Consider the following 18,760-nt stretch of genomic DNA (forward strand, 5'->3'; position numbering starts at 1 on the left):
GAACGGGGACGCCGCGCCGGGGCCGGGCTGCCGGAGGGGCCCGGCCGACCCCGCGCCCCGGCTGCCCGGGAAGGGCGGGGGCGAGGGCCCCAAGCTGGGCTGCCGGTTCAGCCCCGGTACCGGCGGCGACCCCCGGTTGTGCAGGCTGGAGGCGATGGGTCGGGGCGTGCTGGGCACCGGCGGCGGTGCCGCCTCGGGCTTCGAGCCGGCGTCGGGCCTCGGCGGCGGCACGCGGCTCCTCTGCGGGTCCGGGACGGCGGTGCGCGGCCCCGAGGGCGGCCCCGGGAAGCGCGGCGGGCCGCTCGGCGGGCAGAAGGGCTTTGCGGCGGCGGAGCGGCCTCCGGGCGGCAGGACGGGCGGGCGGCCTCCCCCGGCGTCTGTGGACACAGGAGAGGGAGCATCAGCGCCGTCGCACCGAGTCTGCGGTTCCGAACGGGCCGCGTCCTGAGACTACGAGCGGCCAGGGCGCCGCCACCCCTGCCTTGAGGCTCAGCCCCAACCCCGGTACCGCTGGAGAACCACTCCAGAGGTGCCAGAGTAGCAGGTGACATCCTGATATTGCTTATGAGGGACGAGTTAAGAGGCCACAAAGTAACACAAGTGGTGCGGCCGTCACACAGCAAGCAATAGAACAGGGAGGGAAGAAATGGTGAAGAACAAGTTCTGAATACTGTCAACGTGAGAGCAAATAAATCCTAGCTTTAAAATTATGTATAACAACAGAAGTCCAGCAAAAGGCTCTTTTCAGCCCTTTCTAGTAGCTGTGATCTAAGGATCTAGTTGTGCACATCAGGAAGAAGACAGGTGGCCCTGCAGTTCAGAAGTACTGTTCTGCGATGCCAGGAGCTTTTGTATTAATACAAGTTCACAAAATAGACTGTGACACAACAAAAAATACCAGCTCTGAGAGACTGTTTTGTACACACGTGCTGAAAAATTGTTAGGTTATAAAATATGTAATATTTGTAACACTCTACAACTCCCATTGCATAGTCGTTCTTCAACAAGCATGAAATCCTATGTTCTTAAACTTAAAAAACTCAGTGGCCCCAGATGTCCTTCATTTAAAGGGGCATGAGGCTTCGGGCAGCTGTTTTGTCAGCCAGAAGCACACTGCTTGCTCCAGACAAGCCTCTACCTGCAGTGTGCATACCAGCCAGCTGGGAAGCCTCACCACTCCCTAAGCAGCAAATCATGCTGCTGTGGAGCTGACACAGAAGTACTTTCCATTTGGAAAGTAGATCCTTTTTCTTGGTGCACAAGAAAGAATTAGCCTGGATCCTCCTGTGTTCCCCTCTGGTCCTGTACACCAGCAGCTAAGGCAGGACGTAATCTGCCTGACTGTATTTTGCAGGTAGCAATTCAACACTACCAGGATCTTTAGTTTTCATCAATAATGAGGAGGATGGGTGGAAAGGGAGTCTTGCTTCTCCCTCATAAAACCTAATAGTAAGAATAAACCAAGATTCAATCTGAAAATTACATTTCCTAAGAGCCTACAATACTTGATGGGTTTTTCAATCCCAGCAGGTAATTTAGTGCTATGAAGGTTTAAAGCAATGTCATTTTTTCCCACTGAAAATTCAAGGTCTTTCTTACCAGCATCTCGACTCGCAGCAGATCTGAGCTTTGGCATTCCTGCTTGAAAAAGGCCTCCAAGGCCAGGTGGTCCACCTCCACTGAAGCCACCACCACTGCCACCACCAAAACCCCCGCCACTGCCACCGCCACCTCCTCCAAAGCCACCGCCACCACCTCCACCAGATCCTTTGGGTTCTGTTGGGAAAAAAAATCCCCCATATTAGTGAAGCAAGATTGATCCTGCAAAGTCACCTCTTTCATTAGAGTAATGCTTGTAGCTGGGGAAAAATGGATGAACTTTTAAAACACACAAGGTTTGGGTCATCAGAGCTACCATCATCCCACTGCCACTGCATCATGGAGGTGGTGGTGGTGCAGTAACTGTGGTGGTGCAGTAACCATAATAACCACAGCCTCTCTGTTTTATTAAGCCATCACTTTAGTCTGCTATAGACTGGACAGCAGAGCAAATTGCAGCAGAGAATTTGGAACTGAGCATGGATGGGACTTCTGAGAATATCATGTAGTCTTTGTTAGCATCTTAGTTGCTTATTTCCGTTTCTTCCTACTTTTGCTCTCTTATCCTTCTCCTCCACTTCCCCATAAGCAGAGACAGGGCAATCTCATGGGAAAAAGGGAAGGAAAGCAGAGGGTCCTTCCTCTTGAAGGTGTCTTTCGGGATCACTACTGGGAATGCACAGAACTCTCTCATTATTGATCACATTGCAACATATCCACTTATTTAAACAAAGCCTAGTAGGGATGGAGATGCCATTCCGGTAGGTTCAGAAGTGCAGTGACAGGATCATTAGCTGTTAATGTTTCCAATAGGCAGGAATTATTTTAACTGCCCTCCCCCTTTCTCTCCCATTTCTCTCTAATGTCAGTATTTCTGCTGTGACAGCTGAGTTGTCAAAAGTAAAATGAAAGTGTTTCCACAACTACAATACAAAGAAGAGCCCCATTCAGAGCATCACTGCAAAATGAGCAGGTGCACAGGTTGGGGTATCTTGTGGTGATCAGCTCTCAGATGCTGGGCTACATGGGCTAAGATCAGTTGCTTAATTTCTTGGAATCTTGATTTCCACAACTTTGGGTGGGTAAAAATTTCACTGACTTCAAAGTAATTAAAACCTGTGGATGAAAAGCACTTGTAAAAATTTCCCTACGAGAAAAGGAAGATTGTATCCATGGGGGAATGTTTCACATTATCCTTCTCTTTCTTAAGCATGTCAGCTCAGTTTGGCTCTGACTCAGACAGGGTGTGAACCTCTGGAGAAATGCTGTTTAGTCTTTCATCATTATTTGTTAATTCATGTAAACAAGATAATAGGCTGCATCATTTTTATCTTAATGTTTACCCCCTCCTTTAATCCCCTCCAGCTCATTACAATAACTAGAACATGTAACTTGACATTCAGAGATAATCTTTAAAAACTAGCTGGCTGATAGCAGGATTGTATCTAATTTTTTTAAAAATTATTTTTATTTGGTCACACTCCTCTGGGCATTTCTTTCTTTCCTCATCATGTTCCTATCACAGTCCAGCCTTTAATTTCATGGCCAAACCTAGACTGAAGTATATCACATTTGCTAATCTGTCTGTAGAAGAGTCTTTTCTCCTTAGGTAATGAATGCTGTTCCTCTGTCAGCACAGGCCTATGTTCCTGTTTCTGTTCTGTCTTCCCAATACTTCCCAATCTGCTACATGGGCTTCCCCAGCCTCCTCTCGGCACCTACCAAGATGTGCTGTGAGACACAGCAGCAGCACAGCTGGAGAGAGAGCTTATTTCCATTCAGGTAAGGAGAGTCACTGCCTTGTGCAGTACTGCTGGGCAGGCTGAGCAGCAAGGCTCAGCCAAAAAGACAACACCCCTGAGTCACTCCAGGAGTGGCACAACTGCATGCAGCAGTGACACACAGGTAGACCTGTGGCTTCTGGCTCTGGTTTTGCTCTAAGTGATCCTGGAGGCAATGGTGTCATGCCAGGCATGCATTTATTCTTATATTGTTTATACAAAAGTAGAGTCTGACATTCCACTTTATTCTCTGCCCTCTCCTCAGTCCTTATGGGGGTTTTGTTTGCCCGATCTGCTGCAGGTCCTCAGCAGAACTCCTGGTAGGGCTTACGTAGTTTTCTGATATAAGCAAACAGGAAAATAAACCACTTTATGAGAATTAGCACACAAATTAGCATTCACATTTCATAAGCAGTACTTGATTTCTCAGCTGACTGTTCATTCATGATGAACAGAATTTATTTCTATGCATGCCAATTTCTGGCACTTTCTTTTATCTACTCTCATGGCAATTCATCTGATGATACACAAAATAATTTTCTGCTTTCAGATATGTAGAACTATTCATGCCTACAGAAATTCCAACATGCAGAATCATACTTACTGTCTAGAATTGGAGCACTTCTGTCATTAGTAACAGTCTTCTTGAGCTTTTTTCCTTTGGTAATATCAGATAATAGAGCATTTCTCCCTGCTTGTTCTGACCTGCTCAGAGATGGCTTTTCAGTATTTGCCTGCAAAACAAAGATTAAAAATAAGGAGGCAAAATAAACCTCAGCTTCTACATACAAAGTTTTTCTCAAATAGGAGTGGGTAGGTAGCATGTCACGTCTAGTTTTGTGAATGATATTAAAGGTATGTGGCCTTGTTACTGACTTGAAGTCCCCAATACTACTGCTATTCTAACCCACATTATTCATCAGAAACAGAACACTTCTATGTGAATTCACCTTTTTTTAACTCATGATTTAGAGTCTCTGATTTTTTAAAGCCAAGGCATATCTGTGGCAAATTGCCGTCTTGGAGACTGAACAAGAACAGTCTACACACATAACTTGATTATACGAGAAGGTGGACGTTCTTGAAAGTTGTAGTGAAATACAAATTCTAGATAAGTCAGAGCAAAGACGGACCTTTGTCTACTATTTTAGCTTTGACAGAAATACTTCAAAATGGCAATCACCACTTCAATAATATTGACCTCTCCATATAGACAAAATAAAACCTTTGGACGTAAGAGGTTTGTCTCAATGGTCCTCTCTTTTCATTTTATGTTTTGGTGACACAGTTTTTCAAGAAAGGACAAAAAACCTCCAAACAATACACTTATATGCACATATACATGCACATATATATGGCTCCTTCTTCTAGGAAATGGTTCTGGAAACACTTTCTAACTTATCAGATCAGTGTTACGGAGATTTCCTGAAAGGTGGGAAGAGTTGTCATGGAGAGACCAAGCAGAGTCCATATACTGTTTGTGGTGGAAAATGAGGGAAAGACTCTTGAGCGACACAGCCCATTCTGTGTAATCAGCTAGGGTTTTTCACTGAAAATATCTGGGTACTTTAAAATGGCATTTCAAGAAGCCTCTTCCTTCTTGTCAGTGAGGCGGCTGACTGTTGGGAGGGCAAGCACAGCACAAGCCCTATTCCAGTTTAAGCTTAAGTCAGGTCTGATGTAGTTTCACCCACCATGTTGTGTCAGCAGTGGATCCCGTGCTCTGATACCACAGGCTGGCTGAGGGAGCTGTGCTAGCTAAGAGCAATCCTTACCAAATTTAAACAATAGGATCGAGTTTTTCCATCTCAAGTCACATAAGTACTGGAGCAGAACAAGAGACAAGGTGGGAGTACAGGTCTGGAGAAAGGCAAGGGGATAGCAAGACTTCAACTCTCCTGACAGAGGCAGCTGTTGCCTCTCCACCAGATCAGCCACCAGTGTGGGAGGAATAAAAGGATGGAGAATTAGAGTGGATAGTGACACCCACATGAGCACTGGAAGGCAGTGGAAGCGATGGTCCTTCTTGCAGGATCAGTGATCAACCATAAACAAAATGTTGGAGAGCTTTCCCCAAATATCATGGATACCCTCATCCACACCTCAGTATCTCTGGACATCCTATTCAATGTGACAAGCAGCAGCAGAGAACAGTGCATCATTTACCTCCTGTAAAACTTACCAAGGCCAATGTTGGAGGTGGAGGGGGAGCTGGAGGGGGAGGCACAGGCATGGTGGAAGGCTGAGTTCTGTCTGCTCTCGCTAAGAAACCTGCACAGCAAAACACAAACACACAAGGTCCAGAGATTAATACATCTTAATAAATAAATTTCTACTCAGCTAAAAAACATCCTTGCAGCTAACAGGTTTATATTCTACATTTCTGAGTCTAAATAATCTGTAAAAAGCACTTTATATTGTATGGAAACCAGCTGCATATTTAAACAGGGGTTCCCTACATGATCCCCACTGCCATATAAACTCATAGATACACACATCCAGTTTTGAACACTTACACAATCCATGCATTGCTATGGCAGTGCACAAAATGCAGTAACCAAATTGAACTCTGTTAAATCCAACAATCTTGTTCCCATGGAAGTGCTTCAGGATAGTCCCATAGCTAAGCCATCAACCCTTACTTCAAGAAGGCATCATACTTTAAGATCATACTCAGAAGACATTGACCTGTTAAATCCCTTCAGTTGCTAAAAGAGTCCCACACCTACACTGTTATGGGTAGAGTGGAAGAGCAGAGCTCTAGGATGGACTCATGCTTCTTCCTCTCTCCCTGCTTGCTCTGAAGATCCCAAGCTCCATCATCATATCTGAATGCACCTTCCTCCTCCTCAGAAGCAGTACACAGAGTCATGTTCTGGGTATTCTCCCTGAGGAGGAAGAGCAAGCAGGCAGCCTGGCCTCTCAGCTGCAGGCTACTGCAGACAGAAAAGCCTGGCTGCTAAAGCTCAGCCTTTTACAAGCTTCCCTGACAGAGACCAGGCTCCCACTCTTCCCCACCCCAAACTGAACTTTCAGCCTCAGGCAATCCTAGGAGGGTCACACCTGAAATACAGAACTTTATTGCAAGAAAATTACGGAACAACAGCAACAACAACAAAGTCCAAGTGTCAAGGACTATTTTTTCAAGTCACAAGGGCTTTTTGTGGCATTTTGGCACACAGCCCCCATCAGGGGCTTTAGGGCATTTCTAATGGGGCTATGGCATTTCAGCATGTGCTTTATTCTTTTATCTGAGCTTTCACCTGTGCTGGCCATTCACTTGAGCCACCTTTAGTAACAATGATTTGCCACCACTTTTATAATGTTTGCATAAGACAAGTAAAGACAGTGGGAATAGGAATAAGGGTAATTCTCCAGACAACCCCAGGCTGACGGCTGAGGTCGCCAGGGCAGTTATTAACAAGAATACACAGCTCTTACTTTTTTAAGTAACTTAATTGTTTTTGATGAAACCAAGGGGAAGTGTAGTAGCACAGTATCTGTCACACCAACAACTAAAAAGACCATTAGGAAAATGCGCTGACTTAAACAAAATGGCATTTGCAGTGAGTCACCACCTACGAAATAATGGCTCTGACATGATCCATGATATCTGTGTCAGAAAAAAACTGTTAAAAGTACAGATTTATCTCATCAGATGCTCATGCTTCAAAAGAATTAGAACACAGCTATAATCCCCCTTCCCCGCCAAAAAAAATTGCTGAGCTACCTTCCTCAGAAGAAATATTTTCTGCAATAAGACTTTAATGGATATTGTGTCAAGCCTTTAGGGAGAAAGGAGTCAGACACATCACCCATAGCTCTGGCTAATTATCTAGAAAAATCATGGAGTTCAAAGTGGTGTGAGGCACTATGTCTGTAGGTTTTCTTCTCTTGTACTGCAGAAACTGTTTCCAGTTACTGCGAAAGAGCGAGCAGAGCAGAGGGGAAGCTGGCGGATAGACAGACTGACTGACAAAGAGGAAGCTGTGTGAAGCCAAGCCTACACAGTGCTGTGCAAATGCACACATTCACAAAGTCCTGCAAACAGACCAGCCCGCTCTCATCAGTCCTCTGCTGCATTACTGAACATCCTAAGCTCCTCCAGAGAAACAACAGCTTCATATTCAGAGCATCTGCTTGAATTAAGTTATATTCCCATCTTCCAAATTTGTAGCTCTCAGTTGTTACATAAAACTCTGCACAAGGTCCTATCCTTTCCCAATCAGCATATTCTAAATGCAATATTTGAAATCTGAAACCTATTAAAAGCACCAAGACTAATGCTGCTTTGTTCTTAAGCTTCCTGTTTAAAAAAATAGTCAACAGGAAAATTATTTCTTACAGTAGACCACAACCATCCTGTTTCTTAACACAGTCTTTTCACAGCTGTGGTTGTCTCTAGCTTAACTGTGCCATGAGGATATTTCACCAAGCTTTTAACTGCTTCATCTGATTAAAAAGAGAAATTCTGCTTTCCTGCACTGCTTTGCTAAGAGGTCAAAGCAGTCTAGATAATGTACCATGAGTCTCCTTGGCACTCCATGTGTCACAGGAAAGTTTCTGGAGCAGGCAGAATACAGTTTGGTTTGATATCAGACTTTTAAACGAATCCCTTAAGGCAGCAGACCTGAATGCAGCAAGTGAGCCAGGTGGTCTGTGAAGCGCTTTCTGACTTGTCTACCTCCCTGTCAGTTAGAGACTGTTTCCTGCTTGGGCTGCTCTGTTCTACTTTTCTTCCCTTTTAACTGGGTTGTTTTAGATCAGCTTCTTAAGGAGTTGGTGGCATAAAGAGGAAGTAAGGTGATGCTTGAAGCCTGAGTTTTCTAAGGGGAAACCACCACCCACAGACACATCCAGCTTCTCCAAAACCCTCCCTGCACACATTATTTGCAAGGAGGCAGTGGGGAGAAAGGCGCTAGGTGTTCCCTCCTTCCCTATCCCATCTTACATGTACCTGTAGTCAACTGCTGCGCACTAGCTAGCACTTCCGATACTGAAGGGCTCTGTCAACAGAACTGCCATGGAAATTAGGTACACACTGGTGAGCTTAGCATTTTGCTACTGTTGAACAAGCTCTATGGCCCTCAGAGACAGGCTGGAAAACAGCGTTTTGGAAGCACAGGACAAGCTTCTGTAATAAACCGAACTCTAGCAAAACTGGCCTGAAGTTTAACACGAGCATCCTGAAGGGTTGTTTACTCATGGTATTCTAGAGCACGCACTTCCTTTAGGAGCCATCAGAAAAGAGATCACATGGTGTGATGGAGAAACGTGTGTGCCCACACAAAAACATTTAATGCATAGACTTACGGAGCCCGTAAAACACCCTAGATCATCAAATTTTAGTTTAAAACCAAAGCTTCTTCACTCTTGTCACTCTGACTCTGCTTCTGCTGATAAAAAAGAAATTTTTAGAAACTCAAGCTGAAACTTTGCAGGAAAAAACAGCACCTCTGTCTTCGAAGCTCTAACTCACCCTTGCTGTTCGGTTGTTAGATTTTGTACAATCTATTTCTTTGCCTGACTTACTGTAAGCAAAAATAAAAGAGGTGCTCTCTGGATTTTAAAATTTGATCACTATAAGCCTATATGAAGAATAATAATGTTCTGAAGAGATGCAGTGACCTGGTGACTTGCTGCCACAGCACATGGCAGTGCTGGGGGCTGCCCTTGGGATGAGCAGCACCTCTTGGGCTGCAAACCAAAGCAGCTGAGTCAGCACACTGCTGAACTCAAACTGTGCAGCTGCTTTCATATCCAATTCACAGGATCACTCTTTCTCACAGAGCATAGAGATGTCCTGAGATGTTAAGTGTAACTCTGCAATTAGAGGAAAGCTTTGGTTACTGTTCTACACTTCTGCAATGGACTCGGATAATTATTTGTTCTTGGCCAATGAGAAAGAGCTGAATTTAAGAAACAGACATTATGTTAAATTGCTAACAGCTGACACTATAAAATACCCGAAATAGTAACCAATCCACCTGCTAATAAATGTTACCCACCAAATCTGTTAATAACCAAGTTTCTTATAATGCTTGGTACTGCAGGGTATTGGAAAGGACCTGGTTGCAAAAGACCAAGGCTGAAGACGTATTGGTATTTGGAAACCGAGGACACATGTCCTAGCATATTTTCTGGGCAGCAGTGTAAATTATCACAGGTGTTCAGAAGCTCTTTAGAAGTGTTACGTCTAGGTGAGTGTTGGAGGTGCGGCAGAAATGATTGCAGTAACTAACCCATGGATGTACACCGCAGCATCAGCCACTGAGCCCCAAGCACAGAGCTCTGTACTGTCAGCAAGAGAGAAGGATTTCCACAGCTGGCAGCGGCAGCTGCTCTCCCACCGTGTGGCGGGTGCCAGCAGCACCGTGCCCAGTGCCGGTTCCTCTGAAGATCCAGCCCACCCACTCGCTCTGGGCTGCCAGTGCCATGAACAGGCACCACCACTGCAATCCTCACCCTCCCTGCCTGGCCTTGGCCATAACTCCGGGGCTGGGGCAGCCTGCTGCAGCCTTCCCAAGAGGGGAGTGCACAGAGCCCGTGTCTGCTGCCTCTGGAGAAAGCCACCCTCGCTGCTAGCAAATGAGAGGCTCCAAAGCTGCCCAAGTAAATACCTGCATAAGAAACTCTAATTTCTGCAAACTACCAGGCACATGCATAGTCGCCATCAGGAATGATATTAAAATGCTATGCTATGCATCATGATAAAGACTCCTTTCTTTTAAAAACCAAAATAGAGGAGAGAGGAAGTATACATCGTGTTCTGCAAAGAACCCCTTGCTCTGCAAAGCAGTCCCTAAAGAGCAATGAGCAAAAACGGCACTACACTGAATCTTGTGAAACACAAATTTTGGGCACTTCACATTTAATTTGGTATTTCAGAAATCATTCCAGGAGCATTACAAATACTAAGAAGAAACATGACCTTTATTGTGGGATGGACAGTGTGAACAACCAGAGTGCAAGTGCATGGTTTGTATCTGGTCAGCTGTTTTGAGCTGCTTGAAGGCCCTCCCTCTTAAACATTGAGTCAGAGGCAGACAGACACCCACTGTGATTAATCATTTCCTGCATGATTAATTTCCAAGCAAAAAATAGAGGAAGGAACAAACAACTGTAGAATTAGATAGAATCGATAAATTTAAGGGGAAAAAAACCTGAAGTTGCCAATTAAAATGCTGACTGCTCCCCTATGCAAAAGGACCCAACTTCCAAACCAGTGTCGATTCGGTCCTTCCAAAATGCATTACTTTCTCCGAATCAAAGAAGGGTTTGTTTGGGTTTTTTTACATCTGAATTTGAGGAAATTGGGTTGCATTACCAAGTACTTTAGTAAGGTAGCCCTCGAAACAAAAAGGACAGCTAACTGTAAACACATTACAAAGTAGTTGGAAAATCACTTACAGTCAGTTTTATACAGACCACAATATTTTTCATGAATCATTTTTTTAACAGAGTACTGAGCTATTAAACTTTTTTGCCAAAAACAGTTATAGTGACATCAGGAAAGTTGATCACCCCTGCTCCCACTTTCCTTGGCAGACCTGAGTGATTAGGAGGTCTACATGTCCCACATTCCACCACCACATCCTCCCAAGGCCAGAGGGGCTGCCTGCCCCAAGAGTCAGTCCAGGAGTGTGGCACAGTGTGAATGAGAACTTTAGAGGATGCTGAAGGTGCTCCTCCCATGCAACACCATGCCAGTAAATCCCCCCTGAAAAAATCAGGTATTTTTCTTCTTCTCTTTTTAGTAGAGTTTCTAAATATATATAAATCTATAAACAAATCATACAGATAGATGAATTTAAGTCCCTAAAGAGTTCAACAAGGGTACCAAACCAAATTCAGCTGAGCATGAAGTTACCAGAACATACTGAAGAAGAATTCCCTTATAGGGTGAAGAAAGACTATTTAGAAGAGTCTCTGGCCTCAATCACTTGCACATGGAGGAGTGAAAGCCTGTCTGGCACTCAAGTAACCTGATACAAGTTTTAATTGAGATACTGGGGACTGCTGTATAACAAGCCTATACTCAGCAGGAGAGCCTGGATTTTCATTGTCCTGAGACAAAACTTTTGAATCTGAGGAGCTCCTGGGGAACAAAGTGACATCTAAAATGTTACTGTCAGTATTTTTGGGTCCTTTAATACCAGTGACTGGTCTTTTAAGAATAGTTTTTGGCTGAGAAGACAATCCTTTTGGTGCAAGGATTACAAGACTTTGTGCCTGAGACAGGACATTGCAAGGGTGTGAGAATGTAAATTGTCCTATCCTGTCTGGAGGAAGCTGTGGTAGCAAAAGGAGGCACTAACTTCTCACCCTTAAAACCACTTGCAGAGATCTGGACAACCAAAAGAGAGACCAACAGAGAAGAAGTTACTCTGGATGTCTGAGACCCAGGGAAATTCTGGGGAGCTGCCGCTGCCAGAGAGAGGAAGCCTACTTTATTGGGGACTTTTGGCATTTCAAGGAAACTCTCTGCGGTACCCGAAATGAGTGGTTTGAGCATGCCTTTCCACCACACTGAAAAACACCACCCCTTACACACAACACCAGGACAGAGGAGCTGTACCAGTCAGCAATGGAGAGCTCTTGCCTAGACCCAGAGGTGCCTTTCTTTTTCCACAAACTGCCATTGGAGGGATGGTGGATGATAAGCTTTATTCACATGCACATGTGAAGTGGATGCCGCCTACGTGGCCCTGAAATAGGATTTGGCCCAAGCTGAACAACACACAGGAGGATCTTCCATAGGGAAGCAGACCTTTCCCAGTTTGGCAGTGATTGATGTGGGGGATGCAACACCATCCTGCTGCAGGCAGGGACCAAAATGGGAGAAGCAGAAGGCAAGAGCCTGGAGGTCTCTGGCAGAAGTGCATGGGGTGGTTCTTGGGAAAGAAACAGACATCAAGCTAGTCTCACACTGAGCATTTTTTCTGCCCTGTTCAGGCTTTAGAGAGAGGATATGTTTTTTTGTTTTGTTTTAGACATACCTTCTCAATAAACTGCAGAGTTAGTTTAGCTCAGTTACACTGCTGTAAGAGGTGTGTGAAAGGTGCAGATGTTGGGGAGCTAGTGAGGACCATTAAAGATAAATAACAGCAAGACCAAACAAATAATATGACTAGTTAGGAAAAAAAATGCAAGGATGCTGTGAGGTGCTTTCACACCTCCATGTGTGCTATCCCAGGTCCCTGTGCTCTGTCAACCCTACAGCATCTCCATCTTCCTCCACACCCCTCATGTTCACCTCCCTCATCCCAGTGCATCCAGCCAAGTGCAGTGATCCTCCAGGCAGCATGGTTAGCAGATCACACTGGGCAATTCCCCAGAGACCTAGAACCCCCTAAACACTTTGCAATTACTTCCTACCGCCACAGGAATACAGTAACAGAGCAGGTTACTGTGTGTGTCAGTGACGAGTCAACAGACCCCTGAGCCAGCACATGACTACGGGGTGCCAAGGGCAGTAACAGCCAGATGCACCTATGATCCACAGCAAATTGCATCCAGAAAACCTCATCTGTCAAACACAACCGAGAGTTATATGGAGAAAATCCAGTGGTGCTGCATCCATGGAAAATTACAGCTAAGAAATAGGCTGCTATGGTGTCAGAATGTTGTTTTAATCCAAGTATTTAAAAAAGACTTTTATTTTCAGTGAAATATTTTTCAAGATATGCAGACAGTCACAGGCAACAGCTAGCTTTGGAGGACTGCCTCTGGTAACCAATATAGTCCCTGTCTGGAAGAAACAGCTAAGCTTTTGGTCAGTTTAAGTGTTTGGATGTTGACTTGAGAAAAGCTGATAATGTAAGAGCAAACACACTACAGCAGAAAGTATCTGACTCACTGAAAACAGAAATTGCTTACATCTAATCCATACTCCTATAATTTCTTTCAGCTAGTGTGCTCAGAGGACTTGTACAAAAATATTCCTATTTGCTCAGACAACAAGGGTCAGGTCACAATCCCCACCACAGCGACCTGGTCCTGGGGAACAGGACCTCAGCCCTGCAAAGGACACCTGGAGCAAAGCCCTTGCCCCCGCCACCTCAGGAGGGAGTCTCCACAGCGTTTTAAAACAGGCATGTGTGTGTCATTCCTCAGCAGGAGGCCAGGACCAAATCCAGCAGAAAAGTCTAGTTACTGGGCTGTACCCCAGTCCTCAGGACAGGAGAACACATGTTTAGACACTGCAACCTCTGACAGCTCCATCCCCATCCCCACTGGTGCCCCCACATCAAAAAATGAAGAGCCCTTCCTCCAACCACTCCGCAAAAAGCCCTGCAACAAAAAGGCTTCACCTTCTCTCCCAGACAGAAGTGATGGTTAAGGACGAGCTGTTTGTGCCTGAACTCTTCTTCAGCTGTCCACAGCAGAGGTGCCCACAACACTCCACTGTCTACCATCCACAGCAGCCTTTAGTCAAGCCGAGTGTTGGAAACAACACACGAGGTTGTTATCCAGGCACACTGCCCCAGCACAGCCAAGGAAGATTCACCCGGGCTGGAGGTGACCAGAGTCAGACCTAAAGAAAGGGACACTTGACTCCTAGTGCTCTGGAGAGGCCACAGGGATAACTTCTCCACACAGGGACAACATACTTTCAGCAATGAAGGACCTGATGTCTCTCTCCAGCTTATTCCTCCTCGTGAGCATTTTGTGTTCACAAAATAGCATTCCTAACATATAGCCCAAGAGCCTCTCTGCAATGGGGCTCCTTTTTCCAGTGTCTCATCACTGTAGTAGTGATCACTCAGTGTCATGTGGCTGCTCAGTACTGCACAGCTTTCGCCCCAAAACATGAGGCATTTTAAGCTTGAGGAGCTGTTGGTAGGGTGAACAGGCTCGTTCGGAAATTAAGGATTTCTGGGTATTGCCTCCAGATTACTCAGTCCTAACCAGAACAAAAAGAGTTGCACTTAAGAACAGGACTTTTTCCACCATCTTATCCTCACACATGGCACCAGTCATCTCTGACCAGACAGGGTCACTCATGGCCTGGCAGTGGCAGGCAGCAAACAGTGAGGGGCAGGACAGGATGTTTCCCACAACCCACACCTGGTGACCCAGAGGCAGAAAGACATGGTCTGGCCCTTGGAATCCCCAGCTTGTAACCATGGGAAAACAGCTTTTGTTTACGTGAGCATATCCACCCTTTGCCTTTCCACCTATTGCTCCACTTTTATTTCTAGATTGCTACAGCTCTGACCACTGTTTGCTTTGTGTTACATGGCAGCAATCCTGCTATTTGAATCAAATGGACAGACCTGGAGAATTTTTTCCCTTCTATCCACTTTTTTTTGTGGCATGACAGGACAAAAGTATCATAAATTAGTCTGAATCGAGGTTTTTTTGGACATTTGAGCTGTTGCAACTTTTAGTATGCACAGAAAAAAGTCAAAAAAGCAATCAAATATGGAGAGCAAGCTCTGGGATTTGCTGGTAAACTTCTGCTGCCCACAGCTGCCAACTGGTGTGCTGCAGTCCCCCTCAGAGCAGCAGTTATAAGGAGAGGGGCTTCTCTCTGCAAATCCTGAGGCTGGGATGAAAAAAGACAGTTCGGAGCCACAGGTTATATCACGGGAGCTACGGGACACCCCACACCACGCCCTCTCCTTAGCCAGGACACTAAATTAATAGTGATGTGACCTCCAAAACACCATTGCTGATGGTGCCTTCATTCATCTTTCTCTTATCAAGAGGATGACATGAAGCTGCAGTCAAAACCATTTTACAATAATGGATACTTATAGAAAAGGATCAAGGATCTCCCACAGTGTCAGATTGTTTTATTTCTCAGTAGGTGTAAGTTTAGAATTCAATTGGCTTCAGCATTCAAATAGGCTTTTTTAACATAAAGTATTTTCTTCATCACAATCAACTAAGTCTTACTAAACAGGCAGTGAATTGTGGCTGGTCTACTAAAGGCAGCATCTATAAAAGGATATTAAAATAGTAACTGCCTCTAAAGGGGAAATCTGAGGCATATAAGGGCCAGACATGTGGAATGAATTTAAAGCACCGTTTTCCAATCCCTGTCTCTTATAAATATTGCAATATTCCTATAAGAATGTTGAAAAACTACAGTGCACAGAGATCAGTTCAGATTTCACATCAAAAGCCCAAACAAAAAGCTAAGTGGCCTGGGCAGTCATCAGGGAAAGACCAACTGCACAAGCAAGAGTGCATTAGAGTTTTTACAGCCCAGGTGTTGACGTAAATTAGAGTAACTTGAATACCTGTCATTAGAGGAGCAATCAAAGACTGATCTGTCTGGAGTATGGGAAAAACAAAACAAAAGCCAGCCCCAGATCTGCATAATGTAAGGGAGCCTGCTCCACCATAGACAGTGCAGAAAAACCACCACCTCAGAGCCAGGTTACTGTCAAATAAGCCTCGGTTCAGCGCAGCAAGACCCATAAATCAGTTTTGTGAGAAACAGGCAACCAGGTCTCGTAGAGATTTTAATAAAAAAAAAAAAAAATCTAATTTTCCATTCTGAAAGTTAATTTTGAATGATTTGAGGCTGCAAAGTGCTCAGAAACCTCCACTAGACTGGGTGGAGATGGAGAGCCTGAATTTATTCTCATTAGAGTTCATGGAAAGGCTCAGGCCAGTCTTCAGAGGAGACTGGATGAGACTCATTGTACCTTCTGATTTTGCTGAAGCATTAGAACTTTTTGAGATCAGACTTTGAGATTAAGAAGAGTGCATCCTGTGAAGTCCCTTGATGTTCTCTCCTATGCAGGGATTTGTACTGTAGCTTGGGGTTAGTCATTAAGTCAGATCATTTGTGAGGCATCAAATCTATTTGCACGTAAGTAATGAATTTGAAAAGTGTCACAGTCAGCAAGCAAGGCTGGCATTGACTCCCACAACACCATCCTTTGGATCAGGAAGGCTGGTGGAGCAAGAACCACATCCATAGTCTGCACAGAGATGCCACCCCTTGTGTTCAGCACTGCTGGTACCTTGCTCCATGAACTTGGGGAGACGAACCAGCAAGATATACTGTCATCTGTCTCTAAGGATCACAACCTATTGAAAAACTTCCCATAACTCACCCTCTGTGCCCTGCTCACAGACCACAAACTGAACAGAAACTCACATCACATCTTACTAACTGACTAGGTACTAAATGAGAACTCGTTCTGCATATGACTTGTATCCCCAGTGTTCACAAACCTTCTCTGATCTCCACTCCAAAAAGCTGTAAAACAGCATTTGATCTGCAGTTTAAATGCTTATTTCAGTAAGGTAGCCAGGAAAAGTGAAGTTCTTTGTAGACTCTGCTGGGCTGCTACGAAACAGTTACTTTTTTACAATTCACATTCCCTAAGGAATTAGTACAAGTTTGCAAACAAAGCAATTGAAAAATTTCAGTTTACCGAGTTATAAATGAATATACACAAAATATACCAATACTTTGCATACTTTTAGTATTTACCAGGGTAGGTATTTTATCTTAGATCCTCCTCTGAGAACAGCTACAAAATGAAACTCTCTCTTACAAATTTTACATGTTAGCTTACAGTAATTAAAAATACCACTTTCAACTCCCCAAAATGCTGACATACATGAAGCTGGGCAATGTATGCTGGGCATCCACACATGCAGAAGCTGGACAATAAAGCACCCATTTGCACAAACATCCAAAGAAACTCTCAGTATCCATTTTTCCTCGCTTGGAAAAGAGCCTCTGCCCTCTGAGGTTTGGCCTGCTCTGCAGCTCATACTGTGTCTCGGAAAGCTTTCAGATGGGCTGCTATGGTTTCAGTAATTATTTTTAAAGGTTCTCGGCAATACAAAAACAAATCTGTGGAAGAGACTTTAAAATCAGGATGGAAATAATAAAGGAGAGGGAAAAGAGGGGACAAAAAGTAATCTGAAGCAAAGAGAGGGTTTTTCTTGAGCAAACAACCCCTCCCCAAACTCTGGGACTTCAATCGCCCCTTCTTCACATTGGAGTCAACCTTAGCTCACCTCAAACTACTCAAGATACTGTGGCCAAAAGTTCACCATCTGTTCTAAATGGTACAAAACTTTAGAAACTGCATCCAAAGCAATCAAAAACCCAACCAAAAAGCAAATCAAGGATAAGAGATTAAAATTAATCTTAAATGTCTTACCATACACCTTTTGGTTTGAAAAGGATTGATTTAAAACCAACAAAAAAAAAGCAAAAGTATTACTGAAAACACATTATTGCACATGTGAAATTACATGATCACCTAATATCCTGGCAGTACTGGCAAACAATGCCTTGTTCTAATCCATATTAAAAACAAAGCCAAAACATTATGTTCCTGCACCACCAAATTAGCTGCCTGACTGGAATCCAGCAGTAAACTTCTCCTGCAACTTCAGAGATATAGATAGAGGAAGCAATATATTACTGCTTGAAAAATGTTCAGTAAGACAACTCAAAAATTATCTTTAGATGGGTTGCTCAAAACTAACAAACCAGATAACCATTAAGGAACCATTAAGTTAAGTAGACTGAAGGTTGCCATTATCTCTACATTGTCTGGTTCTTTGTATCATATATAAAAATCTACTACATCTGACCATCATTTTCTCTATTTTAAAAAACAGATTTTATACTCATATTAATTGTGTTGGAACTACAATAAGAAAAGCTTATTTTTAAGAGTTTAATTTTTTAATTTAAAAAAAAAAAAAAAAGAGTATCAGCTGTCCTTAGCTGATGGGAACTGCTTCGGTTTCATTCCAGACCTAAGAAGTCTTCTACCAGAGGAAGATATGATCCAAAAGTAGTAACCTGTGTGACAAATGGTGAGGGCTGCCAGTTGAAGCTCTAGGGCTAAAGCAGACTACCTGCAGGGACAATAAAGATTCATCTTTTCCTCTTGAGTACTGAACTGCTGAATCCACCATATGTCTTATCCTGAGCTGACCAGCACTTCCCTGCCTCCAACACCAGCTCCTGGACAAAAAAGAACTGCTACCTAATGGAAATATGTATAGAAACCCTGCAGAGGATCTCCTGCAATAGATTCACTCCTTGGGAAGAGCAGCTCCAAAGGAAATTAGTGGCCTGGTGAGTGCCCTGCAGAAGGTCAGCTCCAACCTAGGGGCTTTTGGAACCTGTGGACTGGTGTTTAGAGAGATCCCCAGGCAAGGAGTCAGACACCCTGGTGGCTGCCTGCTCAGATTCCCATCCACAGCTGAAGCAGTGGAAGGACAAACCTGAAATTCTTCCTCCTCTGTTTGGATTTAATTTGTCTCTTTGCAAAGCAGTCAAAATCTAACCCACAGCACACTGAACACCTCTCCATGGGTAATAGGAGAGACCTTAGCCTTCAGCATCTGAGTTTGCATGTGTGCAATCATCAGCAATACTCATG

At 44.2% G+C, this 18,760-nt stretch overlaps 1 protein-coding gene across 1 annotated transcript in view; it reads right to left on the reverse strand.

The window, feature by feature from the left end:
* The window catches only part of WIPF1 (WAS/WASL interacting protein family member 1), a 56,478-nt gene that overhangs the window by 11,376 nt on the left and 26,342 nt on the right, over nucleotides 1–18,760 (reverse strand). The window contains exons 4-7 of the mRNA XM_042040547.1: nucleotides 5,563–5,651; nucleotides 3,985–4,114; nucleotides 1,600–1,776; nucleotides 5–377 (exon numbers count right to left, since the gene is read on the reverse strand). Of these exons, the coding sequence (XP_041896481.1) occupies nucleotides 5–377; nucleotides 1,600–1,776; nucleotides 3,985–4,114; nucleotides 5,563–5,613 (731 nt within the window). The 5' untranslated portion in view covers nucleotides 5,614–5,651. The remainder of the gene's footprint in view (nucleotides 1–4; nucleotides 378–1,599; nucleotides 1,777–3,984; nucleotides 4,115–5,562; nucleotides 5,652–18,760) is intronic.

This window comes from Corvus kubaryi, unplaced genomic scaffold (genome assembly GCF_017639235.1).
Source record: "Corvus kubaryi isolate FWS band 111438036 unplaced genomic scaffold, C.kubaryi_AGA036_p1.0 37396, whole genome shotgun sequence".
Lineage (NCBI taxonomy): Eukaryota > Metazoa > Chordata > Aves > Passeriformes > Corvidae > Corvus > Corvus kubaryi.